This window comes from Xyrauchen texanus, chromosome 33 (assembly GCF_025860055.1).
Source record: "Xyrauchen texanus isolate HMW12.3.18 chromosome 33, RBS_HiC_50CHRs, whole genome shotgun sequence".
Taxonomy (NCBI): domain Eukaryota; kingdom Metazoa; phylum Chordata; class Actinopteri; order Cypriniformes; family Catostomidae; genus Xyrauchen; species Xyrauchen texanus.
The window spans coordinates 8,304,170-8,327,856 of NC_068308.1; the positions used below are offsets into that span (position 1 = coordinate 8,304,170).

At 38.5% G+C, this 23,687-nt stretch overlaps 1 protein-coding gene across 1 annotated transcript in view; it reads right to left on the reverse strand.

Moving 5' to 3' along the window:
- The window catches only part of LOC127626598 (protein bicaudal C homolog 1-like), a 163,795-nt gene that overhangs the window by 80,007 nt on the left and 60,101 nt on the right, over positions 1–23,687 (reverse strand). The window contains 1 exon segment of the mRNA XM_052102500.1: positions 3,643–3,712. Within this exon segment, the coding sequence (XP_051958460.1) occupies positions 3,643–3,712 (70 nt within the window).

A 23,687-nucleotide genomic window follows, 5' to 3' on the forward strand; every position in this document is an offset into this window, starting at 1 on the left:
GGTCCCCACAATGTCAGAGATTCAACCAGAATGAACATTACTATAACTACATTTTTCTAAACTAAATTTTATGTGCCGCATTCTACATTTCGCTGCAGTGGGAGGCGCTTCAACATTTAATTCACATTTTATTCACTTTCGAACCAATCACGAGTACAACAGCTGATTATGACTTTATAAACACTTATGTTTTGCTCTATTACTCACACTGTGCTGTGTTTATGATATCGAAACACATCACTGATATACTCTAACACATCATTTGAAAAACTATACATTTAAATGCTTGTATTACAGGCCCACCTACATTCACACTTATTCAAATGCGATTAGCTTGCGCGGTACCTTACCTGATAGAGTGATAGACTTTTATGGAGCCAGAAATATGACAAAACAATTTGAACTAGAATTTTTAACATTTGAATTATAGACTTTTGAATTTGAATTATAAGTGTGATTTTGCCAAATGTAATATTACTTTGTATTTTAAATAGGTTTGAATATGAATTCTTTAAACTCCAATCCTGGATATTTCATATTTAACCAAATTGAATTGGTTTTTTTATGGCACAATTTTATAAATATGTATTTTCAAACAGCAAATTTTTTGTTCTGAATTCTTACACTGTAAATATACAGTTTTAAAAAGTACAGCTTCAAGTTTTCAAGATGAAGAAGAAATTCAGAACACCTAATTCAATATTATAAATCAGAAAATCAGATCTACAGAAAGTGGGTCAGAGATCAAGCTTCCGTGTTCTACAGGGAAGAGTAGAGGGTCTCGGAAAAGTCGAACGGAGCATTTTGGCCAATTGCAGTTCGAGGTGCAATAATTCTCTGGTGCGAGAGTGATTCAAAAGGTCGCCATTCTGAACATGAAGTGGTTCTTAAAATTTATGATTTATATTTTTGTGCTTAGCACATTAGCACATTCTCAGCACATGAGACATTTGTCTAAGTGGTCTCTGGTATTTGTTTTAGTATAAAGTATATTTAGTATGAAAGTGGTTAGTATGCGTAAGAGTAAGCATCACATACACTCACCTAAAGGATTATTAGGAACATGTTCAATTTCTCATGAATGCAATTATCTAATCAACCAATCACATGGCAGTTGCTTCAATGCATTTAGGGGTGTGGTCCTGGTCAAGACAATCTCCTGAACTCCAAACTGAATGTCAGAATGGGAAAGAAAGGTGATTTAAGCAATTTTGAGCGTGGCATGGTTGTTGGTGCCAGACGGGCCGGTCTGAGTATTTCACAATCTGCTCAGTTACTGGGATTTTCACGCACAACCATTTCTAGGGTTTACAAAGAATGGTGTGAAAAGGAAAAACATCCAGTATGCGGCAGTCCTGTGGGCTGAAAATGCCTTGTTGATGCTAGAGGTCAGAGGAGAATGGGCCGACTGATTCAAGCTGATAGAAGAGCAACTTTGCCTGAAATAACCACTCGTTACAACCGAGGTATGCAGCAAAGCATTTGTGAAGCCACAACACGCACAACCTTGAGGCAGATGGGCTACAACAGCAGAAGACCCCACCGGGTACCACTCATCTCCACTACAAATAGGAAAAAGAGGCTACAATTTGCAAGAGCTCACCAAAATTGGACAGTTGAAGACTGGAAAGATTTTGCCTGGTCTGATGAGTCTCGATTTCTGTTGAGACATTCAGATGGTAGAGTTAGAGATTTGGCATAAAACAGAATGAGAACATGGATCCTTCATGCCTTGTTACCACTGTGCAGGCTGGTGGTGGTGGTGTAATGGTGGGGCGGATGTTTTCTTGGCACACTTTAGGCCCCTTAGTGCCAATTGGGCATCGTTTAAATGCCACGGCCTACCTGAGCATTGTTTCTGACCATGTCCATCCCTTTATGGCCACCATGTACCCATCCTCTGATGGCTACTTCCAGCAGGATAATGCACCATGTCACAAAGCTCGAATCATTTCAAATTGGTTTCTTGAACATGACAATGAGTTCACTGTACTAAAATGGCCCCCACAGTCACCAGATCTCAACCCAATAGAGCATCTTTGGGATGTGGTGGAGCAGGAGCTTAGTGCCCTGGATGTGCATCCCACAAATCTCCATCAACTGCAAGATGCTATCCTATCAATATGGGCCAACATTTCTAAAGAATGCTTTCAGCACCTTGTTGAATCAATGCCACTTAGAATTAAGGCAGTTCTGAAGGCGAAACGGGGTCAAACACAGTATTAGTATGGTGTTTCTAATAATCCTATAGGTGAGAGAATGAAGCAGAATTAAATTAATTATTGAGTTATACAGTGATCGGAATCCACATCAGATCCAAGTTGGATGTTATTACAAACACTTCTTGGTGTTTGTAAGTGCGTTTTGAGCTCAAGACATGAACATCACAAATGATCATTCAGATTAATTTCACGCAAATTGTAGCTTATTGTAAGGCATTTAATGGCTAATTTACACAGATCTCCAACAAACGTTATGAACACAGGATGACTGTCATTCTCACATGGAGAGTGCACATTCCTATTGATGTTTAGTCATTATGCCATTTATTTTTAGTTTGACTGTCAGAATCATTTTAAACGGAACATTTCAAGTGTTCTTGAAATAAAACTTAAAAGCAGCAAAATAAGTTTAAACAAGCAACATAAAAAGGTTCGGTTTTGGGTAATGTTAATTATTGATAACAATAACAATGTAAAAATGTATAAGCCTTTTTACTGTTTCATAATTTTATTCATCATTATGAAGGCATTTCAACGGCATTAATCCGCACGCGTTATTGATGCTCGCACGCGCGATAGAGTAAATATTAGATATTTTATATATTCTAATGTATATAAAATTAGTTTTTTTAGATATTCTAATGATATATTAGAATACACATATTTTGCTTTGGGACTTTTCATCCCACTCAATGTCTCTAAATACATTGAAAATACCTCTTCCTTTGAAAATAAGTTCTTCCTTTTTCCTCGCGCGGCTTTACTCTATCGCGTGTGGGAGCATCAATAACCAGACTAGACGCAGCTGCCTCTTGCTGTAAGACTTGAGTTCTGCACATACACAATTGAACACAAAGGCATCACCAGCTTTTTGCATGGTTTATAGTGACAAATCATATCAGCGTACTTTGATGTCAAAATGAGTACCGTTGCACCAAAATGCATACAGGTTGGCAAGTCTACTATTGGTTAGGTTTAGGTTAAAATGTTAGGTTAAGAAGGTATATTTTTTATCATTAAAACAACACCTATTCACTCGTTTTTAGCACACCTCACTGGACATTTTACTGGGAAACTGCCATGAGATCAGGCTGCAGAGATTCAGGTATTAGTATCCTTGTGGTGACATTTGGTCCCCTCAATGTAGGAAAAACCTGACCCACACACAAAGACACACAACCCCTTAACACATGTTTGATATAATGGTAATACTTTACAATAAGATTCCATTTGATAAAATAAGTTAACAACATTAGTTAACATGAACTAACAATCAACAATTGTACTTTTTATTAACTAAATATTACTAAATGCTGTAAAAATCTATTGTTCATTGTTAGTATTTTGATACCTAATGTTAACGAATGGAACCGTATTGTAAATTGTTAACAATGTAATGTATCAGATGAGAGACTCTTACCCTTCTTTGACTTTGCACCGATCTTAAGTTTTGATGGCCATGCAATCTGAGTGTTTGTCTCCTCCATGACCTGTGACACACACAAAGGACATACACAATTTAGATTAAATGGACCATATTCTACATTTTTGTAGCATTTAATGATTTTTTTCACCAAAGTCCACATACATTGTCATGGTTTCTTTTATCAAAAAGGTTCTATTAAGATTTTATTTACATTAATTTAGATTATCTTGACCCATTTTACACCCTCTCTGACCCTTAGTATCAGAAAGGCTGATAGTTGCTGAATACTGAATAGGCGTTGACATGGGTGGGTGCATCCTGAGGTAAATCATTTATAAAGTGCTTTCTGAGGAGGATCAGTTTAGGATAAACTTGCCACATGTATACCACTATCATTCGCCTTCACTTCCTTGCTATGGTAACCATCAACATCAGAAACTGTGCCTGCCGTTGTAATTCACATTCCAATAAGATGCTGTCGGTCATTTGTATAAAATGTCAAGAACGCTGTTTATCATTAATGTGATTAATGATAAACCACTAATTACTTAAAACATCCCTGTAGAGCCAAGAAAAAGAAAAATACATTCCTGTGGAGATTATATTTTCACTGCACTAAATATGAGAGGAGTTTTGACCTTAATTAGAGATGTAGATGACAAGAAAAAAACAACACACACATATACAGTTAATTCAGAATGAAAATATTTATCCCTTAACAATGCACAAAAATGCTTTGGAAAAGTTATTTTCAACAAATGGAGGAGTAGACCATTTCATTTGGTTAAAACATGTTAAAGTCTGCATGATATCAAAGTTGATCATTTTTATTTTCGTACTGCATTTTATTGTTCTTCTTGTGGATGATTCATCCATGCATCTTTGTTTTTAGATATAATATATTTTTTTCTGACCTTGTATTCTTTAATCAAAATGACAACTTGTTCTTCCACTGATATGACTGACTCTTCTCTGCAGACATTTGCAGGAATACAGTTGAGCCAAAAGTCAAAAGGTTTTTGTCTGTTTTAACCAGTGGTTGAATTGGCCAAGATTCACTAGGACTATTTTTTTTTTTCCCCCAGATGACTGATGTCTATTCAAAAATAAATATCTATATAATCTAAAAAGCATAATTACAGATCTCTACATGTAACTACTGAGCATAGTTTCTATTTAGGCTATCATAACCGTGGATATAATTCTTAGCTAGCTATGATAGTGAAAATAAATAAAGGTGAATAAGAATGTTCAAAATAGTCTCAGTAGTGATGCAATGAAATACAAATTATTGGCCAAAATGGAAAATTCTGAACACAAGCCAACTCTACAGGATGTTTCTCTTAATTTTCCCCATAATAAATGGGCAATGGGTAACTATTCTCCCAGCATATGATGAAGCATTGTGTGTGTTGACGTCAAGACTGCAGAACAGATATTCTCGGGGAAGAATACCAATACAAACAGCTCAGTATTTATTTGTGCATTCAATTACACATACTGTGTGACTTTTGTGTATTTGTGGATTGTATTGTAAGCACACACAAAAAAGTTGATTTTTGCATTCTTCTGGTGCATGGAATTGTGAATTTGAGTGCATGTGGAGCTGTTGCATGCATTCATGGTTAGATGTGTGCATGTGTGGATCTGTTGCGTGCATTCATGTTTAGATGTGTGCATGTGTGGATCTGTTGCGTGCATTCTTGGTTAGATGTGCGCGTGTGTGGATCTGTTGCGTGCATTCTTGGTTAGATGTGCGCATGTGTGGATCTGTTGCGTGCATTCTTGGTTAGATGTGTGCATGTGTGGATCTGTTGCGTGCATTCATGGTTAGATGTGTGCGTGTGTGGCTCTGTTGCGTGCATTCGTGGTTAGATGTGTGCATGTGTGGATCTGTTGCGTGCATTATTGGTTAGATGTGTGCGTGTGTGGATCTGTTGCGTGCATTCGTGGTTAGATGTGCGTGTGTGGAGCTGTTGCGTGCATTCGTGGTTAGATGTGCGTGTGTGGAGCTGTTGCGTGCATTCGTGGTTAGATGTGTGCGTGTGTGGCTCTGTTGCGTGCATTCGTGGTTAGATGTGCGCATGTGTGGATCTGTTGCGTGCATTATTGGTTAGATGTGTGCGTGTGTGGATCTGTTGCGTGCATTCGTGGTTAGATGTGCGTGTGTGGAGCTGTTGCGTGCATTCATGGTTAGATGTGTGCGTGTGTGGAGCTGCTGTGTGCATTCATGGTTAGATGTGTGCGTGTGTGGAGCTGTTGCGTGCATTCATGGTTAGATGTGTGCGTGTGTGGAGCTGTTGCGTGCATTCATGGTTAGATGTGTGCGTGTGTGGAGCTGTTGCGTGCATTCTTGGTTAGATGTGTGCGTGTGTGGAGCTGTTAGCGTGCATTCATGGTTAGATGTGTGCGTGTGTGGAGCTGTTGCGTGCATTCATGGTTAGATGTGTGCGTGTGTGGATCTGTTGCGTGCATTCTTGGTTAGATGTGTGCGTGTGTGGAGCTGTTGCGTGCATTCATGGTTAGATGTGTGCGTGTGTGGAGCTGTTGCGTGCATTCATGGTTAGATGTGTGCGTGTGTGGAGCTGCTGTGTGCATTCATGGTTAGATGTGTGCGTGTGTGGAGCTGCTGTGTGCATTCATGGTTAGATGTGTGCGTGTGTGGAGCTGTTGCGTGCATTCTTGGTTAGATGTGTGCATGTGTGGATCTGTTGCGTGTATTTCTGGATTCCTGTGTGGATTTGTGGGTCTGTTGCGTGCATGTGTGGGAGGTCATTCTGTTTTCACTCAATATATGCTTCATCAACAGTAAAAGGAGGGTTTTTTATGACTAGACATCATTATCAGACAGCATTTACATTAAATTCGATCAAGCCAGGATCATTTCACGTACGTACACGCAGCTACAATCTATAAGTGAATGGGTGACACAATTTTGACACTCCAAAAAGCACATAAAAGCAGCATAAAAGTCATTCATAAGCCTCCAGTGGTTAAATTCATATCTTCAGAAGTGATATGATAGGTGTAGGTGAGAAATAATCAATATTTTTACATCAGTTATTTTTAGATCAATATGTTTACATTATATCAGTACATTTTTGCTAGAAATGCGTGTGTGTGTGTGTGTGTGTGTGTGTGTGTGTGTGTGTGCATGAATCAACTTGATTTACTGAGCAGGGAGGAGAATTTAGGTGTGAAAATTGACTAAAATATTGATCTGTTTCTCACCCCACCTATCATATCATTTCTGAAGATATGTATTTAACCACTGGAGTCTTATGGTTGACTATTATGCTGCCGTTACAGTATGTGATTTTTGGAGAGTTACAATTTTGGCACCCATTCACTTGCATTGTATGGACCAACAGAGCTGAGAAATTCTACAAAAAATCTTAATTTGTGTTCTGCTGAAAAAGGAAGTCATACACATCCAGGATGGCATAAGGGTGAGTAAATTATGAGAGAATTTTCATTTTTGGGTGATCTAATCCTTTAATCTCTGCGAGGGATAGTTAGGGTGGGTCGCACCAATAAGGATTAAATTAATTTAGAGCAAATCCAGCATTTGTTGATCCAAGTTTTAATTTAATTTGAGTTGTGCTGCACCACTTAATTTTAAATACGGTTTAACAAATCAGAGATTAAACTTTTAACCCATGATTAAAACGGTCACCTGCGATTAATTTTGTCCGCCATGATGGATTCTAAACTTAGCTGTAGATAGTTCGTACACAGGGCCAATCAAGCAGGTTAAGACAATGTCACAGCAGTGTGTACAATGTCACAAGCTTTAAAATATGACATCATAATTTAAGAAAAAAGGACCACACAGGTCTCTGATCGACTATTGTGGCCAGAAATGAACTGCCTATGCTGCCAACTGAAACAAGTATAAGAGAGGAGGGGAGCAATAAAGATCACCTTTCGGTTGAAACTGCTCTAGTTAAATGCCGAAATTACACTTTACTCTCGCTTCTCCTCGAGAGAACAGTCTCTGTCCGGTGTCTCCACATGTAAAGGATGGAGAAGTGGGTAACTTAGATGAGCCGCCGCACTCACACCAAATTTGAAAGCACACATAGTGGCCAATTGACCAACATTTTGGACCATAATAAACATAAATAATATGATAAACATCTCTGAGATTGTTGACTGCACATCCACTCTTCATTTACCTAGTCATACATGTTTAATTGTAGGTCCTTTTTTATTTAAACCACCTCAACTGCAACTTTAAAGTTAATCCCTAACTGAGATTTAAATATGAGTTTTAAGTATTGGAGCAAAAGGTATAAAGTTAATTCAGATTTACAGTAAAATTTTAATCAGGATCAAATCGATGGATAAAATGTCATTTTTCCCCTTTTGCTCCCAATTTGGCATGCCCAATTCCCAATGTGCTTTTAAGTCCTCGTGGTCGTCTAGTGATTCACCTCAATCCGGGTGGTGGAAGACGAATCCCAGTGAATCCCATGCATCTTATCACGTGGCTTGTTGAGCGCATTGCCACAGACACATAGCGCATGTGGAGGCTTCATGCCATCCACCACGGCATCCACGCTCAACTCACCATGCACCCACTGAGAACGAACCACATTATAGCGACAATGAGGAGGTTACCCCATGTGACTCTACAGTCACTAATCATGCCCTGGGATTCAAACTAGCGAACTACAGGGATGGTAGCCAGCGTCTTTTACCACTGAGATACCCAGGCCCCTGATTTAATCTAAATTTAAGATTAATTCTTGTTGGTGGAATACACACTTACAATGGGTTTTACAGTTGTTTAAAGTTTTTTTTATATTTCCGCTGACTAAACAAAAAAAAAATATATCTTTACAAGAATTTTCAGTTCACAAAAACCTCCAGAAAACATTAGTTGTGGAAAATGAGATGCCATCTAGGAGCTTTTTACAGCTTTATACAGTGCATGCCATTGAAAAGACTAAGTCTATCCATCACAGCCTCGTTTTCATTCACTTAAAATAAAACATGGCGTGAATAAGGTCAATTGCCTTGATGTATTTCGACCATTTACTAAAGGCAACATTGCGCATCCAAAGATCCTACATTTATGTACATATCTTGCATAGCTTTCAAAGGGTATTGTGTGGATAAAAGAAAGAAATCCTCTTCATTCCCTTAAAACTTTTAACAACCTTGAACACAGTCCCCCCTTGAAATGTACTCCCCGGACACAGTCCCCCCACGTTTCCAACCCTGGTTGTAACCCTGCCAATTCAAGAGTCATGTGCACAAACCTGGTGAGGAGATGTTGAAGAGATGTTTTTTTTTTCAACTGTTTCCCTCCCAAAAACCTGTTCCATACTTCAAACTATGTACCTTGGTTAGAGGCCCGCTGGTGTGATTTTAAAATGTAGAAAAAGGGGGAATAACAGAGAATTTGCTGTTTTATTCAAGACATTTCACGCAATTTCTCCATCAAATGTATACATTTTTAGTTTATTCATATCAGTCAGAGTTTATTCATATTTTTAATGCAAGCATTTTTCAGAGGTATCTTGGAATGTACAGCATGGGTAAAAAAAATGTATTCTTTATATTTATTGTATTGTGATTCAAAACATTGAAATATTGTGATCTTTTACTTGCTTGTTTCTCATTTATAGACAACTGCTCCAGCCTTGCTGTTAGCAAAGATGCAAATATGTGCATTTGTGGGCTGGTTTTTTAATAAGCTAATGTTGTCAGTTAGATCATCCTTCAAGTCAGTGAAAAAGCTGGGCCTAGTTTCCCAAAAGCATTGTAAGCCTAAGTAGATCGTAGAATCCAACTTATGGTTCATCTTAGTTTTGCAGCCCGTTTCCCAACAGCATCGCAACTTAAGTAGTGCTTGAAAATGCTCATAGATTTATGAGTGTTCTGGAGTAATTGTACAGTGCTAAGAGCATTGTAAGGACATATGCAGACACCTGCAGGACAATTGTGAAATTACACTTCATTAAAACCAATAGCAACACTTTATGCTGAGACTTTAATATATTAGGATATAGTATGTATTATTTATTTTAATTTTAACAGACAAGTCTAATAATAATAATAATAATGATGAAATGCATCAAATAGATAGTCTAAAAGATTGAATAGATTAATTAGTAAACAAATTAAATTATTTGTGTGGAATAGTTGGAAACAACAAAGAGGTGGCATGATTGATGCAGACAACATTATAATTTAATATTGAATAGAGAAGAAAAAAGTGTTTAACTTGCTACCATGCATGAAAATCGACCATATATAAATTTGGCAGATCCTTTTATCCTCATCCCCTCTTCCTCTCTGACACCCAAAGGCACTATCGCCAGCACTACAAGTTTTGTCGCAACACACATGCTGCATTGCTGTCACAGTTATCACTTTTGGGAGTAAAGAGCAGACCGTCGCTTCATTAGTGAATGTCCTTAAAGCTTCTAAACGTCTCCTTATTTTGCGCTCATGATAACAAGTTGAACCTCGTAATATTCATTGAATACTTCATGAGCAGGATAATACACAGGGACTCCACTGTCTTCACTAATCCTGGAAGCTTTTGTATCGAGAGGAATTTGTGAAAACAAAATATTACAAATGCACACCTGATTATGGAAAACTATTTTTTAAATGAAATAAATTGTTCTGCACAACATTATTGTAAAAACAATATGTAAATATGTACAGTAGTTAATAATGTCATAAATTTAACAAGGTAAATTACAAATGATTGTAAAATTACGCACAAATATAATGACGTTACAATGACAAACAGCACTATATGATCACATTTCAGCACTGTCACATGGACAGTGACTCTCTTAAGTAGCACTTAAAGCATATCCTTGCATGTTCATGGTAAGTGCAGTTTTGGGAAACGCACGTAAAAATAACAAACATCCATAAAATTGAGGTCTTCGATCTAAGATCGATCATTATTGGGAAACGCAGCCCTAGTTGGTATTGAGATCGGTTCTCATTTTCCCCCATAACCAGCTCTTGCATAAACAACAGGTTGAAAAGTGAAAGTGGTATGTGTGTGTGGATGTAAACTAAAGCCTATTGGCTATTTTTGTAAAAAGAAACAAACCGTTCGAAATGTCCTGCACCCACTTCCTGTTTTAGTAGGAAATATTTCAAAACACTAAACAGTACTGTGCTCATCAAGGCACTTCACTGCGACTTTAATAAATTCTGTATACGTGTAACAGAATTAGAATTAAAATCTAGATTTGCATTTCCTTAAAGAAAATAAAAGACTGATGAAGAATAGTGTTAAAGTTTTAGAACACTGTTTATCCAATCAGATTAGAAGACCAGGATTAACTGATGAATAAAATAAACTATGAACTAAGCCTGTATTTTTCTTTAAGTAACATCACTCTCCATTATATCTGTTAAAACCACCCATGTTATGGATTTGTATCACCCTTTAACATAAACCTAGCAAAAAAGAAACATCCTCTCACTTTCAACTGCTTTTATTTTCAGCAAATTTTACATGTGTAAATATTTGAATGAACATAAAGATATTCTACAACTAAGACATAAACTGAACAAGTTTCACAGACATGTGACTAACACAAATGGAATAGTGTGTCCCTGAACAAAGTGGGGGTCAAAATCAAAAGTAACAGTCAGTATCTGGTGTGGCCGCCAGCTGCATTAAGTACTGCAGTGCATCTCCTCCTCATGGACTGCACCAGATTTGCCAGTTCTTGCTGTGAGATGTTACCCCACTCTTCCACCAAGACACATTTCTGGGGGGAATGTCCCTAGCCCTCACCCTCACAGACATGCTCGATGGGATTGAGGTCCGACCTCTTCGCTGGCCATGGCAGAACACTGACATTCCTGTCTTGCAGGAAATCAAGCACAGAACGAGCAGTATGGCTGGTGGCATTGTCATGCTGGAGGGTTATGTCTGGATGAGCCTGCAGGAAGGGAACCACATGAGGGAGGGGGATGTCTTCCCTGTAACGCACAGTGTTGGGATTGGCTGCAATGACAACAAGCTCAGTCCGATGATGCTGTGACACACTGCCCCAGACCATAACGGACCCTCCACCTCAAAATCGATCCCGCTCCAGAGTACAGGCCTCAGTGTAGTTCATTCCTTCGACGATAAACGTGAGTCCGACCATCACCCCTGGTTAGACAAAAAATGTGACTCATCAGTGAAGAGCACTTTTTGCCAGTCCTGTCTGGTCCAGCGAAGGTGGGTTTGTGCCCATAGATGACGTTGTTGCCGGTGATGTCTGGTAAGGACCTGCCTTACAATAGGCCTACAAGTCCTCAGTCCAGCCTCTCTCAGCCTATTGCGGACAGTCTGAGCTCTGATGGAGGGATTGTGCGTTCCTGGTGTAACTCGGGCAGTTGTTGTTGCCATTCTGTACCTGTCCCGCAGGTGTGATATTCAGATGTACCAATCCTGTGCAGGTGTTTTTATATGTGGTCTGCCACTGCGAGGACGATCAGCTGTCCTTCCTGTCTTCCTGTAGTGCTGTCTTAAGCTTCTCACAGTACAGACATTGCAATTTATTGCCCTGGCCACATCTGCAGTCCTCATGCCCCCATCCAGCATGCCTAAGGCACATTCACACAGATGAGTAGGGATCCTGGGAATCTTTCTTTTGGTGTATTTCAGAGTCAGTAGAAAGGCCTATTTAGTGTCCTAGGTTTTTATAACTGTGACCTTAATTGCCTACCGTCTGTAAGCTGTTAGTGTCTTAATGACCGTTCCACAGATGGATGTTCATTAATTGTTTATGGTTCATTGAACAAGCATGGAAAACATTGTTTAAACCCTTTACAATAAAGATCTGTAAACTTATTTGGATTTTTACAAAATTATTTTTTAAATACAGTGTCCTGACAAAGGGACGTTTCTTTTTTTGCTGAGTTTATGTTCTGCTGTAAGAGAAAAATAATACAAGCCAATTAAAATATCTCAAAGTATCTAGAGCAATAAGTCAAACATCTCAGTTCCTTTCTGGGGATTTATAAATGGAAGACAGAAAAATATCCTTATGAATATTTTCAGCTTTACAAATGGAGCATAAACAAGCCTTCAGACATGGGGAAAGATTTATGACCTGAACAGGATGTGAGGGCCAGTTCAGTGCTTATGAAAATGCTTGTGTCTATCTAGCAAACTGCAACAGTCAGTCACGATACCAGCAGTGGCCAAGAAGGTCATTGATTTGGGCTTCCAAATCTGGAGATATGGAATCTGAGGTGTCTTCAACAAGTGGGATGCAAATAAAGAGACGTCATCTCTGGGCATTAGACTTAGTATGTCACAGAACTCTTTTCAGCAAACGTACCCTCTGGCTCTGTTCTGAAGCCTAGTAAACTGCCTACAAAGGCTCTTCCTAAAGGTAGTATTACATGTACCCTGTGCAATGAAGGCAATCTCAGAATTCACTGCAACAAGCATAGTGAAAATCATTTTTTGTAAAAGAGTGAAAAATGTCCTCTAAAAAGCAAACGTTTATTTATATAGACCCTTTCTAAAACCCAAGGTGCTCTGCATGCTTCTTACTTGTCTTTTATGCTTTTTTATCAATTACGACTGAATAATTCTGTTTGCTATATTGCACAGCAAGAATGGCAATGGCTTATCTAACAATGACCCATGTAAAATGCCTCTGTGAATGCTCTTTTTGGCAAAGCTGTGAAAGACATTTCAAACAGACCACACATAGCCAACGTACATAGCCAAGACTTTTTACAACATGCAATTGGACACATCTGTAACAGGAGTAATATTCTTACATATTAAACGAGACATTAATTTAACAGGCCCAAAATTACTAATCGACTCCAGTGACCCATCCACATACTTTCAAATATATATATATATATATATATATATATATATATATATATATATATATATATATATATATATATGAGTCATTGAAAACTCAGCCGGTCATTATCACAAAATATACGACATGAAGTGGATATTTCCCTTATTGCACAGCTTTGTACCAAATAAATATATAAAAGACATGGAATGCTGATTTGAGTTGAAATTATTGTATTATGTGGAAGAGAGAGACCGCAGGCAGCTATGAAGGAAATCAGATGCCTGGGACAACAATCAAATACCAGGGGTTTAATTGGGGCAGAGCGGTCCGGAATGGCTTTCCGATACCTTGAGTAAAAAAAAAAAGGAAAAAATATTGGCAGATCACTTCTTTCAATTTTCTACATGCTCTATTCCACTTTGTTTGATGCATTCCATCTCAAATTAGTGAGCGTCCTAAATCAAAAACACAAACCCTGGCGTGCTGTAGACTTTTCGCTTCAAGCGGGGTGCAGTGCAAATGTGCTCCTCTCTCTTTTCCAGTTAAACCACAGATGAATATATAACCAAATGTGCACCCATTTCTGAAATACATTCACTGACATGCAGTAGCAATTTTGCTTGGTTTATAAAGTTGTATACGTGAGTGGGTTTTAAACCTAGGACCCTGTTCTTGTCAAAAGCAAAAATCCTACTTTTGGACCAACACTTGTCAATTAAATGTTAGCGCTATTTGCACTAACCGTACATATATATCTGTACATATGTGTATTTTATTTTTAGTGCATTATTTTATAAAAAAAAAAAAATCTCAAAAAGTGTGAGGTCAAGTGAAAATGATTCTATAGAAACGCATTTGGTTGCTCCTCCTCCAAAACCCAATTTAACCCACCCATTAACGCTTGGTTTTCATTACGCAAGATCTACAGAATGATGTGAGTGACCAATCAAAATCAGGTATTTCAGAGAGCAGTGTAAGAAAAATAAATAATCGTACAGTAATAACTGGATTTCACTACACAGTTTTAACACAGATTTTTAGTCCCAATTTGCAGTCGGGCCGAGTCACTGCTAGTCACCAAGAAGGTAATTATATAAATTTGGTCTGTCCTTCACACAAAGATATTGTGACTTCGGAAGACTTGAAATGTTGTGCACGAGTGTTACTTTTATAATATTTTTTATAGCCCCCTTTTGAACCGTTACAATCCGTGGTCACTATGAACTGTTGTTGAAAGGAAAATACCTATGTGAATATTCTTAAGAATTATCCTTTTGTGTTTCTACAGAAGAAAAAAAAAATCTTCATATGAGTTTGACATGAGGGTGAGTAAATAATGACAGAAATGTTCATTTTTAGATTAACTGTTCCTTTAAGACATGTTTTGGGGAGGAAAAAGCACTTTGCATCACATGATTTGAGTCACATGATTCTGTTTAGAGTACGAGTACTGTATGCTCCTGCTGTGCTCCACCGTGAGAATGGACAGAATGTTGCAAGACTGCGATTGCCACCTGTTTCCAGCCACAGTCCCACTGTGAGGTGCCACAGGTGTTCAGTAAGCAATCGTGGCCAATAAGACCAGACTCAATCTGGGCCTTAGTTTACATAAACAGCTTTAAGTGTCATAATGAAAATGAGGGGCCTTCTATTGATTCAGCTGAAGCTCTGAAATGTGTTTTGCCCACTGGGTCGGGTTGACATTTTTACTGTTTTTTATCAAGTTTTGGTACATAGGGAGCATGAACTTAAGTGAAAGGAGCACACAGAATTCAACTCAGCATCAGACATGTTTGACTGCTGGCTGAAATTGAGTTGGCAAAAACACACAAGCATCACGTTTCTACACAATCACAAGGGATGAGAGGAAATGCCTGAAACAGTTTCTACAGCAGAGACAGGAACTGTATAATCGCACCCTGTTTTTCTTGATCTCCTCAAAAATTGCTATCTTTGAAGATTCCCTTCCATGAATAGAAAGGATTGGGGGAGTTGAAAAACAAACTAGGGTGCTCTATTCCTACACAGAGAAAATTGCACATCCACTGTTCAGCCAAAGAAACTGGGTGAACTCCTATAGGGATATTCCATGTCAAAACCAAATTTCAAATTTTTTTAACTGTGTTAATACTTTTTCTGAAGAAAGATACAAATAAATAATGATGAGTTCGTTCTGAGCAGAAACTATTTTTTTGTTCTGGATCCACTGTCTCTTTTCCAATTGGTAACTGTTTAGAATTCAATTAAAGAACGGTTGATAAGGTCCTTTTTTTAATGAGAGTACTCTGTGCTAAGGGTGGGTGATGTACCCACCCTTAGCACAGAGTTAATCAGAAGGTCGCTGGTTCGATCCCCACAGCCACCACCATTGTGTCCTTGAGCAAGGCACTTAACTCCAGGTTGCTCCGGGGGGATTGTCCCTGAAATAAGTGCACTGTAAGTCGCTTTGGATAAAAGCGTCTGCCAAATGCATAAATGTAAATGTAAATGTACCAGATGCAGAGTCACCAGATCTCTCAAGAAAAAAATGGATCTTGTCTGTAAAAACAAGCTCAAAATAATGGACTTGCCTCAACCAAAATAAGTGATAAATAAGAAATTACATTTAGTTTTCTCCATGTTGGGGAATTATCAGCATAGAAATCATAAAAGGCAAAGTATACAGTAGACACTTGAAAGGGTCTTTGTTCCGTTTTCGGTTAAGTATATGGTTAAAATGACAATTTTCATCTATGATTTTGGAGCAAAACTACAGGTCAAAAAAGTTAAATAGTGTTGAAACTAGAAATGTACCTTTATTTATTCACACATGTGGCTCTTCAGTTATTGTCATACTCCTATCAAGTTTTTGGATTTCAGAAATGGTCATCTGCAAAGCTCTGAAATGCATCATTAGGGATCGAAGCACCAAAGGTAAAAGAGTAAAAACGAACCTTTTAAACTGTGTTGTTCTGGGTTTAAAATCATATAGGATGAGTTACATTCAGAGTTGTTGTAAAATAGATAATATATGCACACCTGTGAACCACACATCATAATGTGCGTTGCTCGACAACTGTAAAAAACAATTTAAGTCATCACTGACTGGTTACAGGATGCTGGTGTGCTGGTGTCCCCACCAAGGTTCTTAACTAGCTTAACCAGCTAGATTTCTTTGGTCAACCAGCCTCAACAGAAAGATCTGGCAGGTTGACCAGTTTCATTAGCTAAGTTTAACTGGTTAACAGTAATGCCATGCTGGACCACCAGCTACCAACCAACACTAACGAACTTGAACCAACCTGGACTCAATTCGCAAGAACACATCCTTCTTTTAACTATAAAAAGGTTAGAGGCCAAAAGCAAAATACACCAAGGAGCCATAACATTTCTAGCTACATCCCGGCATACAAGCACTAAAAGAAAAGGTTGACTAAACAGCCAAACATTGATCCAGCAAGCATCCAACAGAGATACTCATCTAAGGCTCTTAGCTGCTTTAACATCCAGATCAAACAGCAACCCATGCTGTTAATTGCATTAAAAAATAAATAAATATATATATATACATTTGCCAATTAGAAACTTGGACAGAAATGTGAAATAAGGCCATCATTTTAATCTATGTTAAACATGATCAAAAAGCCCATGGTTGAATGCCTAGCCATCTGTCACTTGCATGAATGAAGAACACATTACTCAACAGCATAATGGAAACCGGGCCGTAACCTCCAACATATATTATGATAGTCAATATGGTGATCACCCCATTCCTCCATAAGTGAGTGTGACTCGTCCACTTAAACATGCTTTGATGGCCAATGCTAAAAACCCCAGAGGAAAATTATCTCAGATGATTTAGTATTCAGTGGCACAGTGGCTCCATTTTTAACTTTGACTACTTTTTTTTTTGTCAATCTTCGTCTAATACATCTAGATTGATTTACAACCTCATTCCAAATTGCCTCAGTTAGGAGCAAGGCCAGAAAGTTAAATTAATAGTTCACCCCAAAGAGAGAATTCTAAACCCATATGACTTTTTTTTTTCTTCTGTGGAACATCAAAGAATACATTATGATTAATGTACTGGTCGCATCATGCAACTACAATGATTGGGGACTGGAGCTTTTAAGCTTCAAAAAGAACACAAAAGCACTATAAAATTATCATTCAAGTAGTTCATAAGACTAATATAAAAGTCCTCGGAAGTTATAATCTAAAAAAGTTTTTGCTCCTAAAGTTTAAATAAGAAACACATAAATGAGGTTTGATTTGATTGACGTAGCCCCCATATTTGATTTAACAGAGTTCATTTATAGGTGTGTTTGACTTCATGCATGTAACCTATTAACATTAATAGTGTTTCTGGTTATTATATGTAAAATTCAAGCATCTCTATATCTGAATTTCTATCAAATCCAGTTCGTATGCAATAAAGAATGCAAACATTGTGCAATCTGCCATGACTGATGTAGGTTCAGCACAAGGCAGGAAATGCTTAGTGTCTGGCTTGATGGCTCTCATTTCAACTCCTCCCCCGACTGCAACTGGCAAATATCGCCCATCGGTGCTGTAAGCAGTTTCAGCCGTTCTACTTCAAAGCTAGTGGATTAGCCCCCCTCTTTCCAAATCCCAGCACTCCAAAGATAAAAAATTAGCTATATTTTCAGTCAATTTGAAAAAAACTCAAATTATGATCTTCCAGAAAAAAGCCAGATTACAGGACACCAGATACACATTCATGCTGGGAAACACTGCAATAGAACACACCCTACACTATGACTACCTCGGTCTAAAAATGAGTGCTTCAGGGGGTTTTGGTCTGGCAGTGAATGCACTAAAAGAGAAAGCTAGAAGAGCATTCTATGCTATTAAGGGCAAATTTACCCAATTGACATTCCTGTAACAATCTTTGTTAGTATTATAATGCATATTACTCTGTATGGATGTGAGGTTTGTGGTCCACTCTCTCTGGCAGATTACTCAAGATGGGACAAACACCCCATAGAATCCCTGCATGGAGAATTCTGTAGAAACATTCTAAGAGTTCAGAGAAGAACACCTACTAATGCATGCCGGGCCGAACTAGGAAGATATCCCCTAATTATACATATTGAAAAAGGATCCCTCAAATTTTGGACACACCTAAATTCAAGTTCCCCTAACACACTGCAACATGAAGCCCTTAAAACCCAAGAGCTGAAGCCTAAAACCAGTCCCCTTTGTCAGCTGGCTCTGAAAATCTCAAACCCACTAACAACTAACAAACACCAGTTTCAGACCAGCACTGCTGAACAAAACCAGATCAGAATAAACCAAATCATTAAAAAAAGCAAAAATTCATATTTGGACCATTGGGAAAATGAAAGAAATGTTATCGGGCTGTAAACAGAACATATAATCTGGCAGAATATCTGCACACTGTTAGAGATCCAAAACAGAGACGGATCCTCACCAAATACAGACTCAGTGATCACAGTCTGGCCATAGAAAAAGGCAGACACAGACAAACATGGCTTCCAAAGGAAGAACGAGTCTGTGCTCACTGTGACACACTTTCTCCTTCACTGTGAGTAATTTACAGAGGTGAGAGAGAAATACCTCCCCAAACTCTCAAACCTCATGCCACAGTTTTAAAGTTTGGCAGAAACAGATCAGATGCAGGTGTTACTGGGGGAGGACAATCATGCAATCAGACCGCTGCCAAATTCATTTTTGAGATGCACACGCTCAGAAACCAATCACTGCCTTAATGTACTTCAGTCACAGTACTTTTATTCTCTTATGTTTATAATGTCATGTTATATGCTTATTTTATTTTATATTGTATAGTGTATTGTGGAGCGGAGGGGGGCGGGGCCGGTCGGAATATCGCGAGCCCAGTCCCCAATCGGCCTGATGAGGTGCGCGAGGGATAAAGGCGGCCGGTGACGATTGTTCGAGAGAGAGAGAATTACGGGCATGTCCGTTATGTGTGTTTGTTTATGTGTTTTTGTTTTGAGTTTAATTAAATATGATTTATGTTGACAAGCCGGTTCTCGCCTCCTCCTTGCCCATCCTTTAACATGATAGAATTCACAGCCCGCGGACGGGCCCTTAAATGTACAAAATAAAAGTATGCGATAAACATAACTGCTGTGTGTTACATTGGTACACATGCCACATATCTTTGGAAAGCTAAATTTCTTGATTTTCTATTGATATAAACAATTTTAAGATACATTCACAACAGCAGGTACAATCTATATCTTTGTCAGACCACCAACATATAAACAACCAATAACAAAATTTAGGCAACTCACCTATGAAGCATCATAGTATTCCACTGATCCATAACTTCCTGACAAAAACGGTGTTGTTTCATTATCAAATGTCCAAATGATCAAATCAAGTAAAATGTTTAGTCCAAATCACATTATTACATCAATAAATATCCACAGACTCTTGTTGCATCATTTCAAAGCACCTGGCAGCTGTACCTAAACTTTCACATATTATCGGTAATAACTTCAGTTCAGATGTAAACATTTCCTATATCCGGTATCAAAATGGAAGCACGCACTCTGGCCTTTCGATTGACACCTCATTTGACCCAATAGGAGCTTCCATGTCCTGTCCAAAGCCTTCAATACCCAACCACAGTCTGTGTCGAATGTAAGGGCATACCCACTTTCCTTTGTTTACTGATCAAACCAATTACATCGAAGAGTGGAAATGACTGACGCATCGTATAGCCAATGAAATTCTGAAAACAGTGATATGCAGCTTTAGTGGGAAGATTAGAGCACGGTTCTGTAATGTGTGTGCACAAAATTGCCTTGCCATTACCGAGTGTGTTGTGCGTCTGTGCGTAAAAATATTGGAGAACTGTTTTGGAACTGTTTACACATTTGGCGATTTAAATATGGTGAAACGGACGCGAAAAACAGGATTTTCACCCCAGGATGTGATATAAGAAGGCATTTACTGTGGAAATGATGAGTTTGGAGATGAAATTTCTGAAAACAATACGGATAATTCGGAGGCAGAGGAAATGTTTATGGAGAGATGAGACATTGCTCTGGACAAGTGTTTTCTTGTGTTTTATAACATATTCCGTACTGTATATTCCGCATAAATACCGTAATTTCCGGACTATTGAGCGCACCTGAATATAAGCCGCACCCACTGATTTTTAAATAAAATATTATTTTAAACATAAATAAGCCGCACCTGTCTATAAGCCGCAGGTGCCTACCGGTACATTGAAACAAATGAACTTTACTCAGGCTTTAACGAAACACGGTGTGGCAGCGGGGCGTGGTCAAGCGCCCGTCCGGAGAGAAAAGCGGTAAGGCGCTTACACCTTAGCTAAATTATGTCTAACACCGGTGTCTAATTTCAGTAAGCATGGGGAGAGCGGCATAAAAAGGCAGCAGCCACAGAGCTGAGAGAGTGACACACGTCAATCTAGTGTTGGCGCATAGAAGAATTGAGAAACTTTATAAAATTGATTGTAAACATTGCTGTGGCCATTAAAAGCCTTACCTGGAACGTCAAGTGCCCTGCTGAAAACTGTCACACTGGTGCCCGTGTGACAGTTTTCCCAAGGACACGTGAAGCAGGGCACTTGAAATTAGACACCGGTGTTAGACATAATTTAGCGCAGGTGTAAGCGCCCTTACAGCTTTCTCTCCGGACGGGCGCTTGACCACGCCCCCGCTGCCACACACGGCTTGTAATAAAACATTTGCAGTAAATAGTAGCCTACCAAGAAAGTAATTGGTCACTATCTTCCTCGTCCTGTGCACTGAAACCACTGAAGTCATCTCCTTCGGTGTCGGAGTTGAATAACCTCAGATTTTGTCTTTTTGCACTGAGTCAATTCCTCAAGCTGCTGTTTCCAACGTCTTATCATCGACTCATTAAGACCAAGCTCCCGTGCAGCAGCTCTATTTCATTTTCCAACAGCCAGATCAATCGCTTCAACTTGAAAGCAGCATCATATGCGTTTTTCCATGTCTTTGCCATGGTGAGGGTGACAAAATTACTACCGTAATCAGAATGATGGGAAGTTTGAGCGCGCTCGATTTAATCTAAACAGTAAACAAAAAAAGTTGTTTTGACCTTAACCCGTTCGGCAATTTCATTGGTCTAATGAAAGCTTCACGCTGCCGAAAAACTGAGCACGTCACAGAATATATATATTTTTTTATTTTTTTTTATAAAATTTGAAAGCGGGAAAAATCCATATATTAGCCGCGTCATTGTATAAGCCACGAGGTTCAAAGCGTGGGAAAAAAGTTGCGGCTTATAGTCCGGAAATTACGGTAAGCTTTAGTTTGAATAATGAATACACATTTTGTAATTTACCCTTTGTCGTGTGTTTCCTCAGTGAGTGTTTGAACCGTTTGTGCGTGTTTTTTGTATTTGTTTGTGCGTGTGTGAGTTCATTGAGTGTTTGAACCGTTTGTGCGTGTTTTTTGTATTTGTTTGTGCGTGTGTGAGTTCATTGAGTGTTTGAACCGTTTGTGCGTGTTTTTTGTATTTGTTTGTGCGTGTGTGAGTTCATTGAGTGTTTGAACCGTTTGTACGTGTTTTTTGTATTTGTTTGTGTGTGTGTGAGGTTTTAGTTCATTGTTTGTTTCAGATCTATTGACATGCTATATAGATGTTTTGTATATTTACTGTAAATATGTATATATATATATATATATATATATATATATATATATATATATATATATATATATATATATATATATATAAATAAATCAATAAATATAAGTTGAAAATAAGAATATATGTTGTGTTTGAGAGTCTATTTGTTACAATGCGGGGAGGTGGGGGAGGGTAGGCCCATCTATTTGTTACAATGCTGAATTCATGGGGGAGGTCTAGGCCCATCTATTTGTTCCATAGTACATTGGCAAAGTATACAGTATTTACAGTAAATATACATACAATAATACATATTTACACAGTCGAAAAGAAAAACTATATATATATATATATATATATATATATATATATATATATATATAGAATACAGAAAAGATGGAAAAGTTGTGTCTAGCTTTGTAAATTACATTTATTTATTCTCACTGAATCAGATAGCGATTGGGAGCCGGATCGCGGGCCACATAAAGTGGAGCAGCAGGACAGCACCTCATCAAGAGAGGAGGGCTTTCAGAGAGACCCTTGCTGAGGAGCTGGCAGAGTTGGGGTCTCACTCCACAGCCAGACCCGTATCTCCTGCTCCACGAAGAGCACATCACAGGCCGTTGCACATCACCAAATCTTGCACCGCTGGTCGTCTGAAGTGCAGGCAGTGTCATGCAAAGACACCAGTGAAGTACTCTTCCTGTGATGTGCCTTTGTGCTTTGTACCCAAATGTGACTGCTACAATGACTGGCATGTTGCTAGAAACATGTACAATTTTATAATGGTTTGTAAATACTTTGTGTAAAAATTCATGTAAATAGTTTGTGTATTTTTTATATAAACAAATTGTCCACCATAGCACTAGTTTTGACTCTTTTATGTGCACAACATTTAGTTTCAAGAAGGGAAAAGGCACTCTAATGTGTTTATGCATCAGTTACTCTGTGTCAGCAAAACTAATAGTGGATCTGGATATGGAATATGATAGCTCTAAGTGTCATCTTTCATTAGAGCCCAAAATTATGACTGTACGTTGAAGCGTTCAAAAGTAGTAGCCTTTTTGTCCTAGGTTACCAAAGGGTCCTTTTGGAGTATCCAAAAGGCACTTTTGTAAAACGCCTGGGTGTACCCTTAGAAAAACATGTGTAAAATATTCATTTTTTATGGTATTGTTATAACATTTGAACTTGGACTAGGTAAGGCTTCATGCTGTGATCCCATTGTGTTCTCAAGCTAATAGCTACAAGTTATAGTCATCTGCAGGCATCTGTATGCAAAAAAAAATTCAGGTGGAAAAACAAACTTCTATTTCATTGTGTTCAAACTTCTATTACTCAAAATCAGTAGCACTTACAGTAATTCTGACTGCTGGGGAAAAAACTTCAGAGTGTCCCCTTTCAAATGTGACCAAAACCATGCATGTACTCCAAACGGTTCAAGAACAGCTTTAAATTTACTTTGGGTATGCCTTGATTAGGCGTTTTAGGCTAATTTTACAGGATTGGTTAACAGTGTTACATTGGTGCTGAAACCCGGGAGGGAGGAGGGATGCCCGTCGCAGAGTCCTCGACACTGCCGTCCACCCTGGGGAGCGCCGCTGCCAT